Below are 25,730 nucleotides of genomic sequence, written 5' to 3'. Positions count from 1 at the left end.
ATGCATTAAGCCTCTAGAGCAAAGATCATAGGTGTATTACAAGTCATGGTGGAACTTGCCAGACTTCGTAAAATTCAGTAAATAAAGTGTGGTTTCCGCTGTACATTTCCATTTTGTAAGTTACACAAATTTCGATACCACGTTTTTTTTTGGTCGTGATTATGCATTTAACGATGGATTTTCATAAGAATTGTAAACAGGAAAAGAAATTAATTTGGGCAAACTATTCCCAAAGTACAGAGAGAGTATACCGCTCCCTCAATGACGTCACTTCTGCTGCCCCAAATCTCTGCCTATAGCCAAACAGGTCAGCGTTAACATATTACGTGCCGATGACTTAGTTTACAGGTTAGTCGAACAATTAAACGAAAAGTTTCTTCGCCATGAGGAGTAAATCCAGCCTGTTTCTAATATGCTTCATAATAGGCTTCAAAAATCTGGGGACATCAGAAGCAGTTGAGGGTAAGTGACTTGAAGCTTCGGCAGTCGGTGCGGAAGCACAGCACAATTTCGACAGTTTTGTCCAGAACTCGACAGTCAGAGAGCTGTGTGTATTCACACTTGAGAAACATGAAATTCTCACAAAACTGTTTTTCTTGCCCATGTTTTCAGAACGTTTCTGTTTTTATTTTCTTACTGATCATCTGTCTTTATTTTCACTGTTGTGAACTGTCATCTATCATCCATACACGAGACTGTCAGACGTGAATTTGTTAGGGCAGAGATATGTTGTTTTGTGGGTGCTTGTGAACCACTAGATTTGATGATTTTCATCAGTGCTGTTCAATCAAACGAGGTCATCTACTAACGAAATACCCATATTATTCATACATGTGATACGTCTGAAAATTTTGAGCTCAGAGAGAGAACTGAGTCAATGAATGAGTTGTACTAAGCCCAGCTCAGGAATAAATTCAGTTACTCTAATTTCTGATATTTATTTAATTCATAAAATAATGGCAATAAGAAGTAATGCCCTGTTGAGTTCACACAACTGACTCCAAGTCACTGCCTTCAAGAAAGAGCAGATGCAGCAAAAGCTATTCTAAAATCTATATTTTAACAGTGTTTCCCTTGAAATTCTTTGCTTGGCTTTTGAAGGTTACTGCATTCTACTGCATTCTGTAACAGAAAATTGAGAGTTGACCAGTTATCTAGGTGTGCCTTTTGTAAAGCTACTGTTGGGTCCCCAATTACAAGTGGTCCACACTGAGCTATGACAGAAAACACTCAGAACATGACCTGACTTTAATAGAGAACAAACTCTCTCAAGCTCTTGTAAAACCTCACTTTTCCACATGAGAAAATTGCAGATGTTTTTACACTGCAGAGTGTTGGTGATCCAAGTGAAACTGTTGTTTTTCTTTTCACACCAGCACCTGTTGTCCAGACCAAATTAGGAGCTCTTGAAGGTGAACACATGCTTGTGAAGGGGAGTGCGACACTTGTCCACAGTTATCTGGGTGTGCCTTTTGCAAAGCCGCCGTTGGGCCCCTTGAGATTGGCTCCACCCAAACCTGTGGAGAGATGGGAAGGAGTGAAGAAAGCCACAAAGCAACCTCTCATGTAAGTCTCCTGTAGGTAACACCAGGCTCATAGTTTCGGTTAAAAAACCCACAGCTTAAGAGTCATATATGGCTTTTTATTGGAATTTTGAATGGCTCTTCATTATAGAGTAGCTTATTGAAGCATTCATGTGTGATATTGATGCACAGTATTAAATGAAATATATTTGGAATGCTTTAAATGCAAATCCTAGTAGTCTTAGTTATCTCCTCTCTGCTCTGATCTGTATGTGCTACAAAATTCAATTCCAATACATGTGACTTGTTTTTTGATCTGAATGAGAGCAGTCTGACTTGAATTGTTTAGTTATTTTTCCCCAGATCAAAAAGGATGCTTCAATTCTCTGTGTGCTTTCAAGAACAATCCTTTTCATATTATTTTCACACATTGCATAATGCCATGCATTAAAAACATGATAAAGAAAACTTATTCAAGAGATGATACATGTATTAAATGAAAGGTATGGCAGTCTGTTTGTGTATGAATTACTCATTTACATTAGTAGAGTAATAATCAGTATTTTATCAATGTAATTTACAAAGCAATTTTTTTTAAGGTTAATGAGCACTTGAGTACTATGTCAAATTCTGCAGTAACGCTTTCACTTTTGCATCTTGAAAGCTTCTCCTTCACAGCATCTATCCATTCCCCACTTCAGGTGTGTACAAGATAGGAATATAACCGTGACTCTGTTGTCAGACTTTTCAATGAGCATGGATGTTCCCGATGTTTCAGAGGACTGTCTCTACCTTAACATATACACACCATCAAAACCTGGTGAAGATGCTAAACTACCCGTAAGTCCTAGTACAGAGCACTGGTCTTATTTTACATTCAAGATTCAGTGAAAGATGATCACAGTTGAAGTACTGCTGGTTATAATTGCTGGGCACCAGTCCTTAGGCACAACTCAATCAGATATTTACAGAAGAACATACGGTTTTACAGTTTGTAGAGCTGATATTACATAAGAGAAACGAAATAGCACGGGTGAAGTTTTAAATGGAGTTTAATGATATATTCAGAAAATAGCGGTTGAAGAGTGCGGGTGATAGACAAAGAAAAGCAGATAAAATGGAATGTTTGTAACAAAAAAACTAAACAAGACAATGGAAACAAAAGTAACACAACAAAAAATGAACAGCGTTAAGTGTACAATAAGGCGGCAATATACAGATTCGAGGCGACTAGAAACAGATAGCGAATCAATAATAAAGAATAAACAGTTGAGTAAATGCAGTCATCAGGAGAGCTAACTATTACCCGCGCCAAAATGATAGATAAAGGGCAGGTTAGTTTACGCCCTGGCTGATGACGGTCCGGTCTTGTGCTAAGAGAGCGTAATCATGTCCAACTCTGGAATCGAGATGTTGGAGGTTGATGAGACACGTAGAGTTCTTGGTCCCGAGGATCACGAAGACTGAAGCCGCAGAGGGTCCTTTCTCTGGTGTCTGAGATCGGTGTGGGATCTCCGATGTCACTCTGATAAAACGAACAGCGAGGTTCGCTTTTTGGGTCCAGTTGTTAACCGGACGAACGTTCCGCAACGTGCAAAGATGAACTGTTGTACTGTTAAACATGGGAGTGTCCAGTGACAGTTAAAGCTGTGGCACATTTGGTGATAACCCATTGATAAGCACCCCCTGTTATCATCCGTACGTTTATAACAGAATAAACAGTGATCCGTGCCGTACCGCAAGCTTTACCAGACACGTGCTGTGATGGCTGTCATAAATCTTACTTTCAGATGACACTAAATGAGTCATGGTGTGTAATTAGCTGTTCCAAAGCTCACTGTTGCAATGATTCCTGTGTTTGGAAACGGGACAAACAGCACAGAACAACAACATGTAATACATTTGCCACACGATGGGTTAAGGTTCACTGTCCGATGTACAACAAAGTGTTTTGGCACACGTCTTACATTGCTTCAGCACTCTGAACATGATGAAAGTTTGATTCCTGTGTCCAGTAGGTCATTTGTTATTTTTTAACGGGGGGGGGGGGGGGGGGGGGGGGCAATGGTCAGTGACAGCGCTTTACAGAGTATATAGGCGGATGGCAGGTTAACAAGGGGGATGCATTTTGATCATTTTTCTAACAAGGGGGATGGCATCCCCTCTCATATCAGCGCTGTGATGTGCTGGCGACCTGTCCAGGGTGTTTCTCTGCCTTTCGCCCTATGAGCGCTGGGATAGGCTTGAGCACCCCCTGCGACCCTGATTAAGATAAGCGGCTTAGATAATGAGTGAGAGAGTGAGTGAGTAGAATGTCACAGACTTCTGTTGTGCAGTATGCAGTACATTCCCCCAAGGACATCATGTTAAAGAACATTATGGATCTGTTCACTGATCTGTTACAATCTTTTGAAGATAAACATAGTCTAACATCACATTTCACTATGTTGTTTTATGCAGGACTTTCAGTGGTTAGGAGAACCGTTGAAGTGTAATGATCAAAATTATTGTGTCCCTTAGGTCATGGTTTGGATTCACGGCGGAGGATTCATAATGGGTTCTGCTTCACTGAGTGATGGATCTGTATTGGCTGCTTACCAGAATGTTGTTGTAGTGCTTATCCAGTACAGACTGGGCCTGCTGGGGTTCCTCAGGTAACTCTTACATGTTTATATAAAACAACCCAATGAGATTCTGTACAATTTCATTCCAGTGACCTCTCAGAACACTGTTATTATTGGCAAAGAAACATATATGACAACTTTAACAGCATTTTATAAGCTCCAGGTCCTGATTTAACTATGGTCAAGTGGCGTTACTGAATCATATCACGGAAAACTTTTTTAGCATACACCTGTACCTCCCACATCAGGTCTCCATGTCCATTTGAAACCCTGTCCTGAAAAGTGACACCGTAGTAATTCCATGGTAGGATAGAAGACAAAAAAATAGAAGTATGTTGATATGTAAATGTAGACGTAGGCTTTATTGTCATTTCAACCATATACATCTAACACACGGTGAGATGAAACACTGGATCATGGTGCTACTACACAGAACTATCTGAGACTACACAGGCCTACACAAGACTACATAAAGTGCAAGTGTGCAAACATGTACAAACAGCGCAAGACAGTGCAGATATTCTGAGACAGACAGTGCAAAATTATAAGACTTCTTTTGTAGTGTTAACCTAAACTACTATGTATATGTATATGTATGTGCTCTGTGTATGTAACTCCTTCCCCAAGGCATTCTATGGAACCTTTGGGTTGCGGTGTGAGTACAAAGGGATGATATATGTTATGACAGCGTCAGATGTTTTTGCTGCTGCACCACCGACATCCTCAGCCGAGGCCATCTGTCCTCAAGTGTGTCGACCCCTAGCTCAGTACACTGTCAGGATGAGGGGTCTGCAGTGGTGGTCAGTCACTGCGTGTCGGTGGATGGTCTCCAGCTACCACTCTCTCTCCTCATCCACACCCCACAGGATGCTCGCTCTGCCACCGCGGAAATCTTCTGTACCGCTGTTCTCCTCACTCGCCCTGTCACCCCTAGGGCACTAAACGTCCGCCGTGCGGGCTGTGTCGGAAAGCCTCGGCATCCCACCTCGACTGGGAATAGCCACGTTTGCCAGCCTTGCTGTCGGCACTGGGCCATCAAAGTGTCAGCATTTGTTCTTTTCCTCTCGTGGGCTTCCTCACACCTCTTTTCTCGTGGCACGGTAAGTTCTATGATGATGATTTTCTTGGTTCTTGGTGACCACAGGACGATATCAGGTCTCTGTACTGTAGGTACAATGTCTGGGAACGTGAGCCATTTGTCTAAATCAGCCAGCATTCTCCAGTCTGTTGCATGGCACAGGATGCCCCTGTTTTTCATTTTTGGCTGCTTCCCTGGTTTGTGCCCCTCCCTCATGAACCCCATGAACATAGACTTGTGTTTGGTTGCCATTCTTCTAGCGTTCCATCTCCAGCATGACTGCAAGTTCTCTGAGGACCCGTTCATGCCTCCAAGTATATCTCCCTTGAGTGAGGGCTATTTGGCGGGATGTTAGCACATGCTCCAGGGTAACTCCCTGCCCACAATTTGCATCTGGGGTTGTCTGCCAGCAACCATCTGTGGAGGTTTGCTGGGGATGGAAGGGTGTCATAGACGGACCGGAGGAGGAATTGGAGCTGTAGTGGTGGATACCTCCAGATGTCAGCCCATGTGAGGGTGTGGCTTTCAGTTTGCCATCTTGTCCATGCGCCCTGGGACTCTGGGCCTACTGCTTTGGACTGCCGCAGCTCCTCTTCCCTTTCTCTGATCTTTCTCTGTAGGAGGGTTCTTCTTTCAGCAGGGAAAGCCCCTTGCCAGGACCAGTATTGTGATCTCCCAAGCCCCTGTCGGCCCTGGCATACGAGCCCGATGATGACTTCCTTAATATTGCAAATTATTATTACACTGATAATAATGTACTAGGTCCTGTTTTACAGAAAACAGCAGAATGTCATAGAGTTCCACAAAGCACTGACAGAGCACATATATGACCACTTCAACTCTAATGCTAATGAGTTTTACCTTGCCAAATTTGCTCTCAGATTTCTCAAAATTAGGCCATGATATAATAGAAAGCAATGCCCATATCACAACTGTATTAGTTTGAAGCATCCACCAGCACTTCTCACATCAGGGGTCCATTTTAATCCCTGTGCTGAACTTACACACCTTTGTGATTAAAGGACATTTTTTTAAACCCTTTGGATATGTTTGAAACCCATTGTTGTACTACCCCAAAGGATGACACTTCCTGAATATTGCAAGTTATTATTACACCGATAATAATTTACAAAGTCCTGTGTGATAAACATGAATTGTTCGGGTTTCTCCTCCAGCACAGGAGATGAACATGCCCCTGGTAACTATGGTCTACTAGACCAGGTGGCCGCACTTCGCTGGGTCCAGGAACACATCCACAACTTTGGAGGTGATCCTAATTCTGTCACCATCTTTGGAGAATCTGCCGGAGGAATGAGTGTGTCTCTGCAGGTATGGAGATGTCATAATCCCTAAAAATGCCTAATTCCCTCATACCTTCCAATAAAATGTCAGTAGCCCTACTTATATTACTGCCAAGTACCAATGTTTGTCAGTGTTTGGTCTGCTGTATTCATTACACTTAACTATACCATATGTCAACCTCGTCTGCCAGTCTCATGTAATGTAATGCTTTTTGTGACTTTATTGTTGCTACATGTGAATGCACACTGAGTATTTTCCTTTTGTTCTGTTTGTCTTCAAGGTTCTCTCTCCATGGTCGACTGGCCTTTTCCATCGTGCAGTAGCACAGAGTGGTTCCGCAGCATTAGATTCTATTGTGAACCCCAACCCTTTACAAGTAGCCAAGGTACACAACATCCCCCCCCTTTCTCTTTTTATAAACAAGGTTAATTAAATCTTTGAATGAATGATCCATGACTTTCTTGAAGACCAAGATACATGTTTCTACTGCCTGTTCCACAGCAAGTGGCTAATGCATCAGGTTGTGACATGAGTAGCACAAAGAAGATAGTTGAATGCATAAAGCAGTGGTCAACAGAGGATGTTATAGCATTTGTCAATGAGGTAAGAAATCCTTGGTTTTGAAGTGAGATATATAAATATGTGTGTGTGTGTGTTGTTCGCACATTGTAAGCGTACATATAGAGTTTTAAAATTATATGTATGTGATCCTAGCCAAGCAATGCCATGCTGGAATTTGGAGTCACGCTAGATGGCAGCTTTCTACTGAAGTCTGTTATGGAGCTTTTAAGGAACAAGGAGTTTGACAAGGTGCCACTAATGACAGGTGTGACAAATGATGAATGTGGCTGGTTACTTTTCAAAGTAAGTATTATATTATGGGGAGATGTCATTCAAATTACACAGCAAAAGCAAAATATTCGAAAGAAGAGTAACATTAGGGGGAATATTAGAGAAGAACATTAGAATATTTAGGATATTATTTTATTTAATATGTGGAACTGCACAACTCGCTCCCCCACAGCTGTTTTTATTTGAAGTACATTCATACTAAATGCTGAAAAAAGACACTCATGAATAAACAGTACAATGTTCCAGCTGTAGTGTTCAAAACACTAGAAAACAATTCTAATAAAAGTACTGTGTTGTGTCAAGAGAAGAACACTATTCACGAGGTCACTTGTTTCCCACAGATGCTCTCACCTCCAGGATGGGAAGATGGAATGGATCGTGAGCAATTGCCACCGTTCTTCGAACGTTTGTATCCTGTTGTAAGGAATGCTGAAAGCAATTATTTTAAGCATTACTTCAAGTTTATATTACTGTCTGTTCCCAAGATTAACGTAATGCAGTGATCCATTTTCAAATCTGAACATAAGAGATGTTTGCATTGAGTGAGAACACTCTGTTTCGACATTAAGTAGGATTATCTTTGCACTTCTTTTTACAGGCAAGAGAAAAATGGGTCAAAGAACTGATACTGGATGAGTACATTGGAACATCTAGTGACAGGATTAAGATCCGAGATGGTTTCAGAGAGTTACTGGGAGATGTCATCTTTAACATCCCTGCTCTCGAACTGGCAAATTACCACAGAGGTAAGACTGCATTAGTTTAAGTTTGACTGAGCTCATTAAACATACCCTGTCTGGGGTTTTAGTGTACAAAAGCCTCAGCCACAGTGTCTAGTCAGCAATTGTTTGTAGTGTTATTGCCACAATAAGGAAAAAATAAGGAAAAAAATTCAAAATTATATGTATTATAGGTAAGAATGTTTTATTTTTAACGCAGCGCTCATGAAACAAAACCCTTCAGGAGTTTTAGCTGAGGTTTGCCAAAGCCTCAACATGGTATCCAGTCACTACTTACAGATTATACTGTAATTGTTAAAATAAGAAGAAAATGATAATATAGAATATAATGTTTGAAATCAGTGATATTGGGCTCTAAATAAACTTAAACTTGAACTTGAACTTGTTAAAATCTCTTTCAACAAAGTTTACAATATTTTGTGGAGGTATGTCTATGTTTTCATCATTAGCATACCACTTTGCATATTGACATGAGTTTTATACCAAGGTAATTTTGTTTACTTTCTCTACTTGAGTCTTAGGTTTTGTAATACCTGAATTATGTAAATAGATGTTTCACTCTCAAAGTACTGGGAAAAGCAAACTTATTTAAATATTTAATTCTGTAATAAAAAAAGATTGTTTGACTATCAAAGTAATATGAAAGGACAGCTGACTCAGAATTAGTAAAGGTTAGTTGTGTCACGTTTACAAGAAATTGCCAATTAATATGTCACAGTGACAACACTGGTCAGAGCAGTGATTAGTTGTCACTAAGCTTTGGAAATGACTGATGATTGGTGATAAGCTGTGACTCCTCTTGTTTTCTGTTGTCATCGATCAGAAGTTGCACCAGTTTACTTTTATGAGCTACAGCATCCTCCCAACATAGTCCAGAAGAAAAGGCCAAGTTTTGTTGGAGCCGACCATGGAGATGATCTTGCTTTTGTCTTTGGTGAATGCTTTGCCAATGGTCACATCAAGGTAAACGGTAAGGTCACATTCTCAGTCAAGTCAAAAAGATTTTTTTCCCCAACACCTGTGTAATGTCTTTCTTAACGTTTACACAGAAGGTAGAAAAATGACAACATTTTCAATAGACTGAGATAACTGACATTAGACATGACTGCGTTGATGCATCATGCTTCGGCTTAAGACGGGCAAGGAAAGCTCTGCAAAACTGATAGTTAATTTTGTCATTCATTTCTTAATTAATATTACTGCTGTTGTTATTATACTATTGACTTTGTTGTGCACAGAGCAAGAATGAAAGTTTCAGTCCCTGAAATTTGTCTTTCAGTTCGTGTGGACATAAAGCTTTTATATGGCATAAGCATTGATACCTATTCTTTTGGTTCGTTTCTCCCCCCCAAGTAACCACAAGAGCCGAGTCTTGCAGTATTCATTCTGACACTGGGTCTGACATTGTGTTTTTTTCTTTCCAAGGCCAATTCACAGAGGCTGAGGATGAACTCTGTAGAAAAATAATGTCCTACTGGGGTAACTTTGCTCGGACTGGGTAAGCAACACCGACTTCTTTTACACCGATTCAGTCTCAAACACAAATCATGGATATTGAATATTTGGTATTTGAGTTTTGTTTGATGTATGCTGCTGTGGATTGATCCTGTTTACCTACAGCATCTCACCTATCCTTGATGGAAGAAAACCGAACAGGTATATTAAGTTAATAGAGGTTTTTTTGTCTCTGCAATATATTATCTGACCTGGACCCTTTGTATCATCTGTGACAGGTCTCCAAATGGGCCAGGATTGACTCCATGGCCTGAGTTTGGAGATGAGGCTGAGTACCTGGGCATCGGGTTGGAGCAGCGGCCTGGTACAAACCTGAAGGAGAAGCGGTATCTCTTCCTGACCGGGACTATCCCAGAGATGCTGCGTGTACGCAAGGGGAGGGAACACACTGAGCTTTAGTGTGGATTCACTGAATTAATGAGCTTGAATTAAGCAGGCTTCTGTCTCATGCCGAGGAGAAAGGGAAGCAATTACTGTGACAATGAAATTTATTTTAAAATTGCCTGAAGAATAAAGCTTGTCTCTTAAGATTGTGTGCATTTGTGGGCTTGAACTGTAGTCTTGTTTTTCCTTTCAACAACTGAAAAGTTATTCATTTTCTTCACAGTGTTCACCTGGTGCTGATTTCACAAATTTTAGGTGCACCATTACAACATGCAGTAGCTTTGGGCATAACACGTTTGTACACGTGTGAAATGGTTAATTGCTTTGTTGATCTACAGTTTAACCAGTGAAGATTAAAAGGTCAGTTTAATAGTCTACCTGGCAGTCCATTTTCAGCATCCTGACTCAAGGATACGGCAAATAGCTCTTACAAATAACCATGTACGTCTTGATGCATCCATTTCAGCTTTTATGTAGCAGTCATGTGCATGCTGATTGTAATGTATTCCATTTCAATCTTTCATTGAAAAAGTGTTAGCCTAAGAAAACACTTAAAGCAAAGTGGTGAAAACCTGAAGCACCAATATTGAATTCCCCCTTATTTGAACAACAGTCACATCCAAGGTTGATAGGGTCTTTATCTGTTGTAGCCTATAAGATTAGGTTGCCTTGCAAACAGACAGTGAATGCACCAGCCATCCATGTTGTTGGAGGGTGAGGAAAAATCGGTTATCAACTGTAATTCCCCTTCATTTTGACAAATGAATAAAAAATGAGACCTAGGGTAATAACCATAAAATCACATCAAATGCTGCATGATGCTAGCCAACAAATTCCTTGTCTTATGTCTTAAAAGAATTTACGATTTGAACGAAATCCAAAAGGTATAGCATAAGAATAGCAACATGCCACAAAATAATGTCATTCCACCAAACAAAACAAAAAAAAAAACATAGCTCACAGCCACGCTGACATCAGACTCATTTTAGTAATTACATAACAAATTTTTTGTCATACAAATAAATAGCAGGTTCTTTTACAGGGAGTAAAAGCATATCACAACTGGCAGGTATGAAAGGACATCAACGCCAAACTGTTCACTGAGGTTCTGCACACAGGGTCATCAAAGCTGTAACAATTCTTAGGGCTCTGTTTAGATGGACTACAGCTGTTTATCAACTGGTGGATTACTGTGGCGCAAAACGTTTCCAGTATGTCAAAAAACAGTTTCCATTGCACTGACTGAATTTGTTGTGCTGGCAGTGCGATGAACAGGATCGTTTAAGCTGAATCAATCATTTCAGTTCATTTGGGTTGTTAATTTACTCTGACTATTTCCTTTAAGGAAATGCAGAGTGGCTTTTATTACAAAATGCCGCAAAATGCTGGCATTTTCTCCGACACCACCATAGGCCTACGTGACGCCGAAGGCATTGCCACTATGGATGGCACTGGCCAAAATGACTGAAATCATAGGTCACATGTACAAAAAAAGAAATGAACAGAAGGTGAAAGCTCGTTTTCTTAAATACTGACTAAGTTTTAAATGTTTTCTAAGCATTCTGTTTAAAATCAGGACTACTATGGATTTTCACACTGTGTTACTTTTCATTGCTAATGATGAAACTGACAAGCTAGATGACCAATATAGTTATAGTATTAGTACAAATATCAGCCCAATTTCTCCTGTTAAATGCTAAGTGCGTCACTTCAATTAACAGCACTCTGCTACGGCTCACAGTAACAGGGGGTCTTCATGACTGGAAACTGAATGGGATGAGTTTACATTAGCACGCCGCTAGTAGTGATGTTTTTGTCATGCTCAATTCAGTGCTCAGACAGCAATGGGCTGGACTTCAGGCCACCACGCTAAAATTCCGGGAGATGTAAAGCGATGTCCGTCCGTAGGTGAAGCTGAACGTGCTAGCAAATCAGATATTATGCACATTTACAGTGTTTACAGGTGTTTGAAGTCTCTCTAAATAGAGCCCTTAGTGTGGTGAAATTCATACCACCTAGTTACAAGGAAGAACCTGATCTGAGAGTGTTTTGCTGAGTGCCAATCAGTGAGAGAAATGCAAAAAATACAAAGAGTGCAGCTGCTTCAAAGGCTTTCATTGAGATTAAATGAACATTAAGAATTGCAGCACAGTGAAAAGCTACTGCAGATCCAAACGTACGTAACTGATTGATATCAACTGCCAGATCATGGATATATCCCATCTCAGTTGCTGATATAACTTGACGACTACACGTTTCTAAAGAACAAAGCCATGACTACTTTCTAATAGAGGTCTTGGATTAAATATCTTTGCTGTTTTTTTTCCAGAGCTTCTGGATGGAGCATCATATCATTCAACATTATTATAGTCATCATCTCCAGATTACAAAAATAAATTAATAAAAAGCTGGTAAGAAAGCCTTGGGGTACTGCAACATATGTGGATATGCCGCTATGTATGGCTCTGTCTGTGTATGGTGTATATGGTGTGTGTGTGTGTGTGTGTGTTTGTTTGAGGGAGAGAGAGAGAGAGAGAGAGAGAGAGAGAGAAAGAGAGAGATAGAGCAAGAGAGAGAGAGAAGAAGGAAGAAAGATAAAGAACAAGTCAGAGAGAGTGAATAGGGAGGTGTGTTAGGTTGTGTGAGTATGTGTGAGAGTAGCACGGCCTGAATAAGGTTATAGTACAGTATGTGCCTGATGTGCAAGGGAAAGAGCATGGACGGCTTTTTTTGAGCATCAGGATGTCCAGGACTGCATGTTACGCAGCATGGCCTCAAAACGCTCCATACTGGGGGCCTGAGCATGGGACAGCTGGTCTGTTAGACGACTATACAGGCTGAAGGACTTGAGTTCCAGCCAGATGAAGCCAAAGCGGTCCTCATCGAACAGCACAAACAGGCCCGGAGTGCGTTCTGGACTCGTAAAGCCATGACCGGCAATCAGGCCAGTCCCATAGAAGCTGAAATACATTCAAAAAATAAGTCGTTTAATGAGCTGTTATCTCAGGCAATATTTTTTTTTGCAATACCGTTTTTTAAACAAGTTTGTCCAATCGCAACTAAAAACCAGTGTGGTATTCTCTAATGTGTGTTAATAACCATAAATCTGTTTAATCCAAATTCATCTCACCAATTTAGTTATGAGGACTGAAGCCTGTACAAACATGACTTCTCTCTCTATCTGCTGGAATGTTAACAATAAAACCTCTACTCGATATCTCAGGATCCCAGGGCAGAACTCCTCAAATCTGATTCTGGAAGTCTGAGGATCTGCTCGTTTTTATATCAAACAAAAACTGTGGTCTTTGATTAGCTAAAGAGTGCGGACACCTGTTTCCTGGATAAAAACCAATCTTTGATTATAAGGCAAAGGTTAAAAGTACCAGGACTTCAGGACCTCCTGAACCAAATTTGAATGACACTGGGGATATAACGGGGATCTTAATGATAAAGCACTTGCATTAATTGTCAATTACATGATCATAATGATATTGTGTGGTGTCATGAATATGATATAACTTCTTGCTTAAATCATAGATGGCCAAGTCAAATCCCACTATATCAAAATAAGTAAATGCACAGCTCAACTTTGCCTACGTTTGTCACATTCTTTGTCAAGACTCACCACAACTTGCACGTGCGGGGATAAACCTCATTACGCGCCATGACACCCAGAGGTAGGATGAAAGGCTGGGGCTGAGAAGGGGTACTGTTGGCACCTGTGGGCCCAGTACCCTCTGCGCAAGCTGTCACAGCAGGTTCTAGTCCCTCTGCCACACTGGCTCCTTCAGCCCCTACAGGGGGGGTGTCTTGGCCCTGTGCATCCCGCTGTGCTTCCTCATGGACCCCAAGCACCAGGCGGGACAACTCTTCAATGTTCCTCTGATGCTCGAGGTCTGGTAGACACACCGGCCGGTTCAGGTCAATATCTAACGTCAGCTGACCTGCTGGCACATTTGGGTCTCCCTGGACAAAAGGACAGAGACTATGTGTACTCGTAAAACATATGTCGCTCTTCTGGTCCACCAACGTAATTTTGCTATTGTCACCTAGTGTTGAACTCTCACTGATGGCTGACAAAACACTGGCTGTCATGCACTGTTAAGATAGACTTCGGAAAGTCACTTGTCTGACTTATAAATTTTTTGTTTTTCGTTTTTTTTTTTACGCTCATGTGGTCCCTCCTCTTAAGCCATTCATTTCTTTGATGAAGGGACTGAGGAGGAGTAAAGCAAGAGAACCTCAGTTGGCTTTGACTTCACAGAGTTCCTTCTTGAACCATCACCACTGGATTAAAAAACGAGTTTCTGAACATTACAGAGTTAGGAGCAAAGGGTAAGGGTTTAACATAAGAAATGAAGAGGGTAACTCACAGTTAGCTTGGTTGCCTTGGCACGTGGGCCATGGAAGCTCAGCATTATGATCTCCAGCCCATGACTGCCATAAGTTCCTTTAAAGAGGCCGGGCTGCATCAGGTCTGAAGGTAGGCACGGCGGGAGGTATATCCGACGGTACGTCAAGCAATTACTGCCACAGCAATTTGAGATCAAACATCAGACATCAGATTGATCAGTAAAGACTGATGCACGCACTGAACAAGATTACCTACCGAACCAACCAAGCAACTGACACCTAGGTAAAATGTAATGACTTCTCGGGCATACAGGGTTGATGTTTCACTGAAATGATTAAAAACGGTTTGTATGGGTGTTTATTAATAGACTTACTCATACTGGCTGGTGTAAATGAATTTCATGAGTATCAGCTCCTGCATGTGTTCATGGAAAATGTCTTCCAGTGTCCGTCCCCATTCCTCCTCCAGCCACGTACGAAATTCCTTCACACAGTCACACACAATCACCAGCCATAAGAATGTTTCAAACGCAACATCATTACGAATAGCGCACAAACAGCGTATTCTGTGCACCATTAGCACTGGCCCTCTCTCTCAAAGCTGTGTGGGCCAAAGGACAAACAGATTTCTGGAAAACCAGCTGATGCACTCATCAGCATTACGGAGATGTAACTCATCACTTAGAATGGTCATAGTTACTGGAATTCAATGAAAGCATGCCCTAAAATAGGGAGATACATCTTTGTCACTCTGTATTTTACAGAACAATAGAGTAACACACTTAAGCTAAACCTGTAGAGAACCATGTTTTTTCAGGAGTGTAAACAGCGAATAAAACGAGGAGGTGTCTGTACAAAGATTATCAACTATCTCACGATTTTTAGAGTCTGACTAATGGCAACAATCATGCAAGTCTAGTCAGAACGCGATTCACTCCGACCGTAACATAGACAGATGCTCCACACCAGGTGTTCATGCCTGATTAAAACCTAATCCTCTCAGGAAAACTAATGCTAAAACTGAGATGAAGAAGTTCAAAGAATTCAAATATCTCCAACCTCCTGCCTCCCCCCTGGCATGCGATGATGATCTGTCTGGTTACATTTGGTGGAGAATTCATCCTTCTTCACTGTCTGAAAATGAAACAAGTTATGCCAAACGATGAAGACACAAGACATCAATAATCAACACATGGTAAACAGTGACAGGATAAGACAATGCATTTTTCTCGACTTTAAAACTGAAGTCAGTGTAGAGCTGGATAAAAAAGTTAAGCCTGTTAATTGGTTATGAAACGCTGGGTATACAGTCTCTAATCGTACAACATTTCTTTAATCATCTACATAACACTTCTTTGCTCACTCAGTTTTCTTCATTTCAGTAATACCTGAGAGTAGACACATTTTGCCACAAAGGAATTGCTGAGTTCAAGAACCCACCTGAATGTCTCCTTTGTGAGGACCCTTATGGCCGTACATACACTCCACAGTGGCTTTGTTATTCTCCCACATGTGTATCCGAAAAAGCGGACGACGGCGCATGGGGTCCTCCACGCGTGGGTCATGGGGGGGTAGGTACATCCACCCAATTATGAACAATCCATCAACCTGAACAGCAAAGAGGATGGAGAAAGAGAGGTAAGGCAGTGTGTGCAGTGTGTGTGTGTGTGTGTGTGTGTGTGTGTGTGTGTGCATACCTATCCTAAATGCGTATGTTCAATAAAAAGTTTCACAACACAGTTTTCTGGGTGATTATTTGTATCCATTATTTTATCCATAAATATATTTTAAGAGTAATACAGTCTTGCGTTGAAATGCATACAATTCTTCGATATTTTCACACACTTACTATCCAATATTGGTGTAACTTACCACAACATTAAGAAGCCCTCCATAGGGGCCTATGTCTGGCTGCCAAAGGCCCAGAATGTGTCGGTATGGATGAAGTACTGTAATAATAACAAAAAGGACACAGAAGTAAAGTAATAGAATATCAAAAAGAGCGTGAACATAACACATAATCACATTATTTTAAATCAGCAACATCTGTAACAAGATTTCATGACTTTGCCATAACACGTCTTGTAGGTTTAAACAGTTTTAAAAGGAAGAGCTTCATTTCTGATTTCTGTATTTATAGTAGGTTTGTGTCAGCTTGGAAACCCCTGTTCATTCCATTAGTGTCATGGCAAACTCTATAAATACACTCCCAAACTTAGTGGACAGTCACATTCAACTACTGTCATGGCAATACAACCATACAAGACTAAAGGGTCACACTATCTAATGCAATAATCAAGGAATACCATTTTCAATTTGATCATGTTTCAAAGTCAGTGACGCTTCTTTGAAAACATGAAATATTAGGGTGTGTTATGCACAAAGAAAAAAAAGAACAACATAATCAGGTACGCTATCATCAAAACACGCAGATTTTAAAGACGCTGTCCTGCACGATTACAGGGAAAACAGAACTAAATTACTATATTAATGAAAAAGAGCAGCTATAAAACCAAAGGAAATGCAAACATGCACTAAACATGTGAGAAATTTCACATGTCACAAATGTCAGGTAGTTAAGCCTGATTCATGCACTAATTGTAAGTTGCTTTGGTTTAAAAGCATCTGTGTAAATACCAAATTGTAAATGCAGCAATGCACTTCATGAGCAGCATCCGTGAAAACATACATGTTTGATTGGAGGTATCAGAGCCAATGAAATACAATAAAAAAACAGTATATTCAACATTTGAAAAAAAAAAATCTATGCAAATCCATAATTGAAAATGAAAATTAAATTGGCAAACAAGAGAGACAAAGTTTAAATGCCTCTCATACTTATTTAAAAAAAAAACACACTGGGTAATACTTTAAGTGACATACTGCAGCAGAAAATAATAACAGCATGTACTTGTAGCATGCAGTTACGATGACAAGTTTCACAGCTATAAATTAATGGCAACAAATGTAACACTTTAAGGAGACTATTTGGAGAAACTAGTAAATGAGTTCGGTTGTGTCTGGCTGTAATACATAGACATTACCAATCACACCCACCCAGTCACCTGCTGCATATGTTTTGTGACACACTACTACCTTAACACAGACGAATCAAGTTAAGCGTTAACAAACATCTCAATTCATTGTTGAGCAGCACACACAATTGCAAGACAACATCACACACACACACAGGCGGTCTATGTTACCTTGTCTTCTACCTTTCTAGTGTTATAATCAACCCTGTCCTCTTTAAGCACAGTGCAGGTTACAGAGCTATGATCAGGCCACACTTGCGGAGAAAAAGCCCTCACACAAATGCAGTACATACAGTGTTTATACACATCCCGATAGTCCATGTGCTCGTAATCGGGAAGGAGCTTCATAAAACGTCCTGACTTCACTCTTGGGTTCACACCTTAGCAGGTACACAGAAAGATACACCACAGGGTTGGGGAGGGGAGGCAGAAAGGGACATTGTATAACACATTCACAAGGGGTGAAAAGTGTGCGGGATTTTTGCAGAGTGAACAAGAGCACACACAGTTAATTCCACATACTGTGAGACATTCACATATTAGCCACACATGGATGGTGTAAAGAATTAGGTGGCCTAATAACAATGGACTAATACTGTAAATTACCTAAAGAGGTCTCAACATGTGTGTTACGTTTTATTGCAAATATTAATTCCCGATAGGTTTCAGCGCTATGCAAAATCTGTCTAATCTTTCTTCATGAAAGATCTAACAGATTTTGAAAAAAGGTTGTTACACTAATTACAGCTACATTGATCACAAACATCAAAATTATTTAATGCATCACAAAATGATTGTATGAAAAATCACATAACCTCTGGGCTATAGTTAGTTAAAAACATATGGAATAAGTTTTGACGCAATCATTTTTGATTGATGCATTGAAAATAATGAAGACTAACCAAACATTTAACACACTGAGAAAAAAAAAAGCAGTTTTCGGCACCCCTGTTTTCAGTGCTTTGCGTGCTCTTCCACTGAAAGGTTGATGGCACTGAGTCTTGTTCTAGAATGTGACCATTTTCTAGAAAATCATCAGTTTTCAAAGGGGGTGAAAACTGGAAACTGAAATGGCAAATGTTGACCATGTGGTCAATAAACCATTTCTTTGTGGACTCTGGTGTATGCTTTTTTGATGAAAGATGCATGTGTGGCTAAGTTTCATTCTACTACCAAAGACAACAAGGTAACTGGCTAAAAATCCTCATTCTCATTGGATTATGATTTACAAAGGCCCAAGGAAGAGCAGACGTTTTTTTTTCTTCATATGCATACCTTCTGCAAACATGAAACCTCGCCATTGGTGTGCAAGTCTAAGAATCTATATTTTGTCTTATCCACGCATACAGCGTATAGGCTGACAGTTACAGCTGTTGGCGTCTCCCACTTTAAGGTCTTTTCTTGCACCCGTTTCAAATCTGTTCACCTTTTGACATGGAATCATATCTAAATGTATGCTTGTTACTACATTTTTATACAACAGTGGGACACTGGAAGGCCACAAACACCTTGGTGACTACGAGATTCTGTTAATTAGAGATTGGACCTTTGAATTTTTCCTCTGTTTCCAAAACTGTAATATTCAGGAAAATGTATGAGTGTGATTTTATGTTTTGCGTGTTACCACATTTTTGTGCCCTAGTAAAACAGGGAGCCCTGGAGGGCCACGATACAGTTTTCAAGGTTGAAAAGCCCAAACCTATGCTAGATTAAATTTTATATGATTTTACTGAATGTTTTTTTTTTTTTTTTGAGATGACAATAATTCTGGTACCCGTATGTTATAAATTTATTTCGACCAGTATTTTTATGCTAAAATACTAGTTTTGCCATTACCCTGAGCGTAAAATACATTATCCGCATTGTTTACTCTACACAGCTTGTTGGTTTACTTATGTGAGAAGTGCCAATAGCACTTTAGGAGACTGTGCACTGTGTGACTCCCTTTCACTAGAGAAATTTAATGGACAGCTGGTACTAACATAGTCCAAAACTCCATTTTCACCCGCTCGGGTCTCTGGGGACAAACCTTGACTGAATAAACATTATTTACGGTCCTGTGCAGATAAAGGAGGCCGTAAGAAAAAGAGATTGTATTTATCAGAACAAACCTGGAACTCGATATACAGGACAAGGCTGGAACTTGATATACAGAAGGGGTTGTCTGAGGGTAACCATAAAATATCATTAAGTGTTCCAGCATGAGGGCTAGAGGAAAATCAAAGAGTGGTCAGGAAAAGAATGAAAGATTCATCTGTGTTGCATAAACCTAACAGAATAAATGTAGTTTAGACGGAGTCTCAGGTCAAAACTGAATGTCTGAGGTGGGAATAAAACAGAGATGAAAGCTCGGGAACGAAGCAGGAGACAGAGTCGAGACATGCAGGTCTGCACGGCTGATTTTGCAGACACCCACTGTAACTTGCAAACAGAGTGCTATTCATAGGTTATTTTTTGTTTGTTTGTTTTCTGACATGTGTCCCAAAGGACACGTGCTTAGACGTTGATATTATGGGTTTTTTTGGAATTTTTTGTCTTTTCGGGGGGAAAAAAGAAAAGGTAACATTTCAGTGAAAGTTTTCAAACAACTCCTGAGTTAATTGTGGTGTTAGAGGAGGCTTTTAAGGAAGAAAGAGACAAACTTACGTTTAACATACAGCTCTCGACTGGACACTCCCACCACTTCCATCCTGCGCAGGTCTTCCTTCATGCCAAATTCTATGGACAGGGGGAAAAAAACACCCATAATATATGTCATGTGCTGAAAGTCAAAACTGGCATTTCCTAAGGGTTCCCTACAATCCAGTGTAATTCACTATATAGATGTTTTGTAGGCCAGGAACAATTCTTGCCCTGGGAGACACTTGCTAAACAACCCATTACAGTTGCCTTCATTAAACCTCGTAAAACATTTAGTAATATGCTACAACAGTGCAACAGCTAAATGTTACCACTTGCCACTAATGCATATCTTATCTCTCACTAATAATTCCAGTAGATCCGCTGTTGAAGACTTGGAATGCCCTGTCTGCAAAAAAGCATAGAGGCTACAGGACACGGAATGAGTCCATCCTGTCCGCTGCATACGAGGTATCACAAAATGCCATTTTTGTGATTAGTTCATGCTGAAGTCTCTTCTCTTCTGGAGTCAAAGGTTGAAACACTTGCGTAACAAGACGCCATGGATAATAAAGGCAACTGCATTTTTTTCAAAATCATCACACGCTCATTAACAGCTCTTGGGATAACTATTAGTTATTACCTTGGAGAACATACATATTTTCAGTTTGACACAAAATAAAAGTTTGAACGTTATATTTTTTAATTTCCTAAATTTGCCTACGTCAGCGAACACCCAATGACAGAGCCCGTGCATATGATCTGTCACTACAATGACAGAAAACATGTTTGCCGTCAAATGAATAATATATGTTACGTTGTTATTTACCCTCTAAGCAACGCCTTCTCCAAATCGTTTCCGTGCTGAGGATTTGCCTGAATTTCTTGCATACCAAAGCCAGGTTTGGCAGAGCTGTACCGGGCAGGGAAGAAAAGATTTCCACCAGAAGCTCAGGCGGTAAATCCAACAAAGACTTCGGATTAGGTGGCCCTACACAACCAGTGTCTTCGTAACAGAGTCTGTTGACACTTGCACCAACACGTTTAGCTGAGGCGTCATTTGCCCCCCTAGGCCCTGCACCATCGGAGATCTCAGGACAACCACCGTCAGCATCGGCTCTCATTTTGCCAACAATCCTCTCTTCCTCCTCTTCGTCTATGTCCATATCAGAATCACTCTGCTTATCCTGCTGATTGTGACTCTGCCGCCGTCTGCACCGACGCGACTGACCCACTCCGCAGAGCCTGGCACACACAGCCATCCGTAGTCACCAAAGGAGTAACATTACATCATAACAACAGCTGTCCGACCTGCAATCTTTCGCTATCCGTTCCTGCTTTTACGTGACTGGGCGGATTCCCGTGACGCACGTTCAGAGAACTTCCTATGGTTCTCGATCGTACCGCCCTCCTCTTCCTGCACGCGAGGCGGTCCTTAGCGGCAGTCCGTGTTTATGAAAGTGACTGAAACCTTGTAAAAGATCCCCGGTCAAAAACGAAGACTATACACATAGGACCTACAGAAATTGTGATGGCTGAATGTTAACGCTCCTAATATAGAGTACAAAAATGTTATCCTTCATAATTAACATTTCCCATAAGTCCATTTTAATGAAAAGTTATAAACATAATTTGGGTTGGGTGTTGCATAAAGGTCAAATATCCAGCAACTGATTTTTGTTCATCCTATCTCATAATGCAGTTAACAGACATGCAGTGACGGCAAACTCGAAATGTCTGTCATGGCGAAATGTTATTTCTCGGCCTCCTATGCTTTAATCTGTTCTTTATAAAGAGAATGCCAGTTGAACAGGAATGTGCTCGTTTCATTTTGCCAAGAAGTGTCACACAATAAATGTCCACAGAGTATACAGATCCTGAATTTTGTGCTGTTTGTTGCAAATGAACAGAATTTTTTTTTAATGGGTTTATGTATCATTATCAGAAAATTGATTTGATAGCCTGTGCCAAACAAAATGTAATAACACAATATAAATGTATCATAAAATATAGTCAAATTGTGTTATTTAAGCATAATTGATGCGCCATTTGATCACTATTGATCTGCACACAAAAACAAATGCAATATGTTTCAGAAAAGACCTGTAAACTCATATATTTAAGTTAAGGGATCACCTCAAAGAATTTTCGTGCATTTTTGTATTTGTCCTACATTGCAATGTGTTCAAATTGACGAAACTTGCGGTCACCGGGGGATGAAATCCACGTGGGATATCAAAACGCATAGGAAATTGTACACGAGGAAGGCATGACAAGAACACTGTGCATGGATAATTTCAGTGTTTTGAAGGGCAACACATTTCACAGTCCATTCATATTTTTTTCACTCACGCATTGACAAAGCAACACAGTATGCACTGGAGAAAATAATCAGCCTTCATACAAATTCGGACTAACTGCTAAACCAGCGGCAAGTAACTGTAAAATTAGGATCATAGGCTTTTTAAACTGGTCTCTGAGACATGACGCAGGGTGACTGGGTCTCTGCTCATGAGCAGTGCTGCACGCAGCAGCTAGGTGGGTCTGTTATACTGCTGAGGTATGTGGCTTCATTTGGAGATCCAGGAGTGACACCCAAGAAAAAACAATTCATTCTGAAGAAATGATGCTGGTGAGGATTAAGCCTTCCCGTCCATAAAACTTTATTTCTGCTGTTATTTTGTTGCCGCTGACACATTGTTATTACTGCGGCGATATCTTGCAGTCTTCAGTTTCCTCGTGGTGCGCACCCAATACCGATGTTAAGCGACGGATTTCGAGCTGTCCTTATCATGTCCTTTCCTATCTTAATCTGTATATATCGCCCGAAAAACAGGCGATAAAGAATTTTATATTTGTTTTTGCTTTTAACGTATAGTGTAAATATATACTGTCAATTGCACTGGTGTTCTGAACCACAATAACGATTCTCATCCTCTTTCCCCCTACGTCTGCAGTGTGATGGAAGTCGAACCGTAATGATTAACGGCCTGCTTGTATGTATCATCACTTTAGCAGGTAAGGCACTCATAATGTCTTGTTCAAAGTCACGTCTGTGTGAATTACAGTTGAAGAATATGATAATGTGTATCAGAGCATTATTTAACGTGAAATATCGTGAATAACCTGCTCAACCTTTGTGTTATAACACTGTCCTCTCATCCATATGCCAGTTAAAGAGTGAATGGTAGTTACACCACCTTTCAGAGTTGCCATGTAACTCCTATCTTTGATTTTTTTTGTGTGTGAACAAACGATCATCTAGATTTGATTGGCCACGGATGTATGCATTTTCATTAACAGTTTTGATGAGCTGTGTCCTAAGTGATGACCAGGATCCGGAGGAGATAATGACAGTATGTCAGGAAGAAGATGGAGACCTAAGGGTGGACTGTCACATGAAGCCAAAACCCAACTATATCGCGGAGTACCAGTTCTCCATGTCCCAGTGGGGCAAAGAGACCATTATTAACACCAATGTGTCTGGGAGCTCATCTGAAGCCAAATTCAAGCACAATACCTATGTGAAAGACCTGGACCCATATGGATTCAGACTGACCATGATGGTGTACACCCTGGCTGAAAATACAACCTTCATTTGTACTGTAACCAAGGAGATGCATACACTGTTTGTAGAAAAAGGTATCGTTTCACTTAAACAACCTCACTAATTATATTATTATCATAATTATTGACTAAACTTTACTTTGTGTTTCTGTAGAAAACTTGTATATAGAAAATATCAAATATCAAAATGTATACAGTGCTGTCTTTAGAAATTTAAAAATAACACTGAACTGAATCAGAAATGTATCAATATGTTGGCTGAAAAGTAAATGGCAACAGCAATAGATGGAATCGGCTATTTCCAGATGTAACATAAAACCATTGTCATGATACATGAGGTATTTTGTCAATACCTTTATAAATTTTCTAACTTAAACCATGTTCACATAACTGGTGTTAATATTTTTTTTTATTATTTAATAGCCATTTAATCTAAAGCTTAAGGCACCGTTATAAAACTGATTGTAAGTCGCTTTGGGTAAAAGCGTCTGCCAAATAACAAATTGTAAATTGTAAAATGTCCCACAAAAACCGTTCTGTTGTTTTCTTGAATTGCAGATACAGTGTTGCCTTGTTCGGCCATCAGCGTGTTTCTGCAGAGTTATACGTGGTTACTGGGTTTGCTGATCTCCTTCTGGAACGTACAGCTTTGAACGTCAAGCTTACAAACTTGTCTTCAGCTTTCGACAGATGTGGCACAAGAACATGGCATTTCTTGTTGAGGAGTCCTTATTCCTTAAATATCATTAACTGATAGTTTAATTGCGCTATCATCCTATATTAGCACTAACTTTGTACCTCCCAGATCAAAAATATTCTACTCTTAAGTAAGTCTCAGTAGTTCCATACCACGGCTACACAGACAATTAAAAAACAGGCAAAAGTATATTACTACATTAGTGGATTAAGTGGATTATGTTAGTCAGTATCTGCAGTATTTGTCATTAAAGAATGAGAGAATGCAAATAAGGTAAATATTATAGCAGGGGCAAGACATTCAGGCTCTAATGGACTATTTACACCAGGGTGGTTAGAGATGTTCACCCCTTTAATTGCTTGAATACAAGTGCTTTTACTGAAATGCCTTCGAAATGAAGAACTAGTATTACATCACAGTGGCATTTAATGATTTTTCAATTCTGAAAATTTTATATCATTTAAGTAGCTCAGTATCACACGCGGACATCTTATAATGGGAAACTGGACAATTAGAACGGAAATAGACTCACTCTCCCATGTGGCAGATGGGCGAAGTTCATTTTTCACATTTAGAAGGTACACCTGAAATCTTTACACACACAATGTTCTACTCTCTCTAGTCAGGCACTGTCCTAAATTTTGTATTCATCACTAGCTTTCAATGACTTATACATGTGGAAAAGTATGACTTCATATAATGTGTTCCAAAAGCACTCCTCCATCCAATGATCTTTGAGTGAACCCCTCCTCATTACTTCAGTACGTAATGGACACATTCATGGAATGCTGTGTGTGAGTGTGTGTGTGTACATGTACTCTTTTGCACAACACAAGCAATATGCATAGCAGAACCAGTACAAAGCTACAAAGCTTTGCAATTTATGCATTGTTTTCCATACTCATATATCATACATCACACATATTCAGACCATAAACATACATATTGCAACTGGACTGTGATTGTTGTAATGCTAGTATGAAATCAAGTTTAAAGTCACAGATGAACAAGCAAAATATAATTCATTTAATACTGTCTTTTATTCTGTTTGCTCATTGTAACAGACCGATTGATAAGTATCAGCTTCAAAGGATGTCAACCATTTAATCAACAGCTATTCTACACATTCTGTATTACACTGCTGAATCATAAAGTATGTTGCTCACTATCTTTGAGTATTTTTTCCCCACATTTCAGCATTAGGTACAAATACACTAGTATGTTTTAAACTAATGTGTGAGAGTTCAGCTCTTGCAAGTAGTAGAAAAGGAGTCACAGAGATATGAAATAAAAATGATATTCCAAGCAACTGTTTCTTGTTTTTCTTCAGATGGGAGGAGGGGGGCGCATATTGTAATCAGCTTGTTGTTTTAAACATCATACTTTGACCTGTGAGTTGAACCTGACATTGTGCTGTCGCTTCCTTATTGGAGGCTGATTT

General features: G+C 40.0%; 2 protein-coding genes across 8 annotated transcripts; one reads left to right on the top strand and one right to left on the bottom strand.

Annotated features, from left to right (window-relative positions):
- The first annotated feature begins 349 nt into the window (after positions 1-349).
- LOC115826191 (cocaine esterase) lies at positions 350-10,161 on the top strand. The gene is made up of 13 exons (XM_030789920.1): positions 350-462; positions 1,377-1,566; positions 2,225-2,363; positions 4,044-4,177; positions 6,401-6,554; positions 6,808-6,912; positions 7,029-7,130; positions 7,242-7,391; positions 7,721-7,798; positions 7,978-8,125; positions 8,943-9,089; positions 9,545-9,617; positions 9,853-10,161. The coding sequence occupies exons 1-13, from the start codon at positions 384-386 to the stop codon at positions 10,031-10,033; spliced, it is 1,680 nt and encodes a 559-aa protein (XP_030645780.1). The 5' UTR covers positions 350-383; the 3' UTR covers positions 10,034-10,161.
- Positions 10,162-12,635: 2,474 nt separating this feature from the next.
- On the bottom strand, positions 12,636-21,327 carry fbxo31 (F-box protein 31). Of its 7 annotated transcripts, XM_030790134.1 has the most exons (11): positions 21,107-21,327; positions 20,855-21,016; positions 20,053-20,124; positions 17,700-17,786; positions 16,244-16,320; positions 15,808-15,979; positions 15,431-15,501; positions 14,746-14,855; positions 14,392-14,545; positions 13,644-13,984; positions 12,636-12,978 (listed from the first exon to the last, which is right to left on the bottom strand). In XM_030790134.1, exons 1-11 carry the CDS (start codon positions 21,285-21,287, stop codon positions 12,756-12,758), a joined length of 1,650 nt encoding a protein of 549 aa, XP_030645994.1. In that variant the 5' UTR covers positions 21,288-21,327; the 3' UTR covers positions 12,636-12,755. The 7 variants fall into 7 exon arrangements, with proteins under 7 accessions (XP_030645994.1, XP_030645991.1, XP_030645996.1 ...); XM_030790131.1 differs by having other exon boundaries at positions 15,431-15,505; positions 15,812-15,979; positions 20,855-21,327; XM_030790136.1 differs by lacking the exon at positions 17,700-17,786 and having other exon boundaries at positions 20,855-21,031; positions 21,131-21,327.
- Positions 21,328-25,730: the final 4,403 nt, after the last annotated feature.

The sequence above is a fragment of the Chanos chanos genome, chromosome 13 (assembly GCF_902362185.1).
Source record: "Chanos chanos chromosome 13, fChaCha1.1, whole genome shotgun sequence".
NCBI lineage: Eukaryota > Metazoa > Chordata > Actinopteri > Gonorynchiformes > Chanidae > Chanos > Chanos chanos.
The sequence above is the reverse complement of the archived record's forward strand: the minus strand, read 5'-3'. Positions and strand labels throughout refer to the sequence as shown.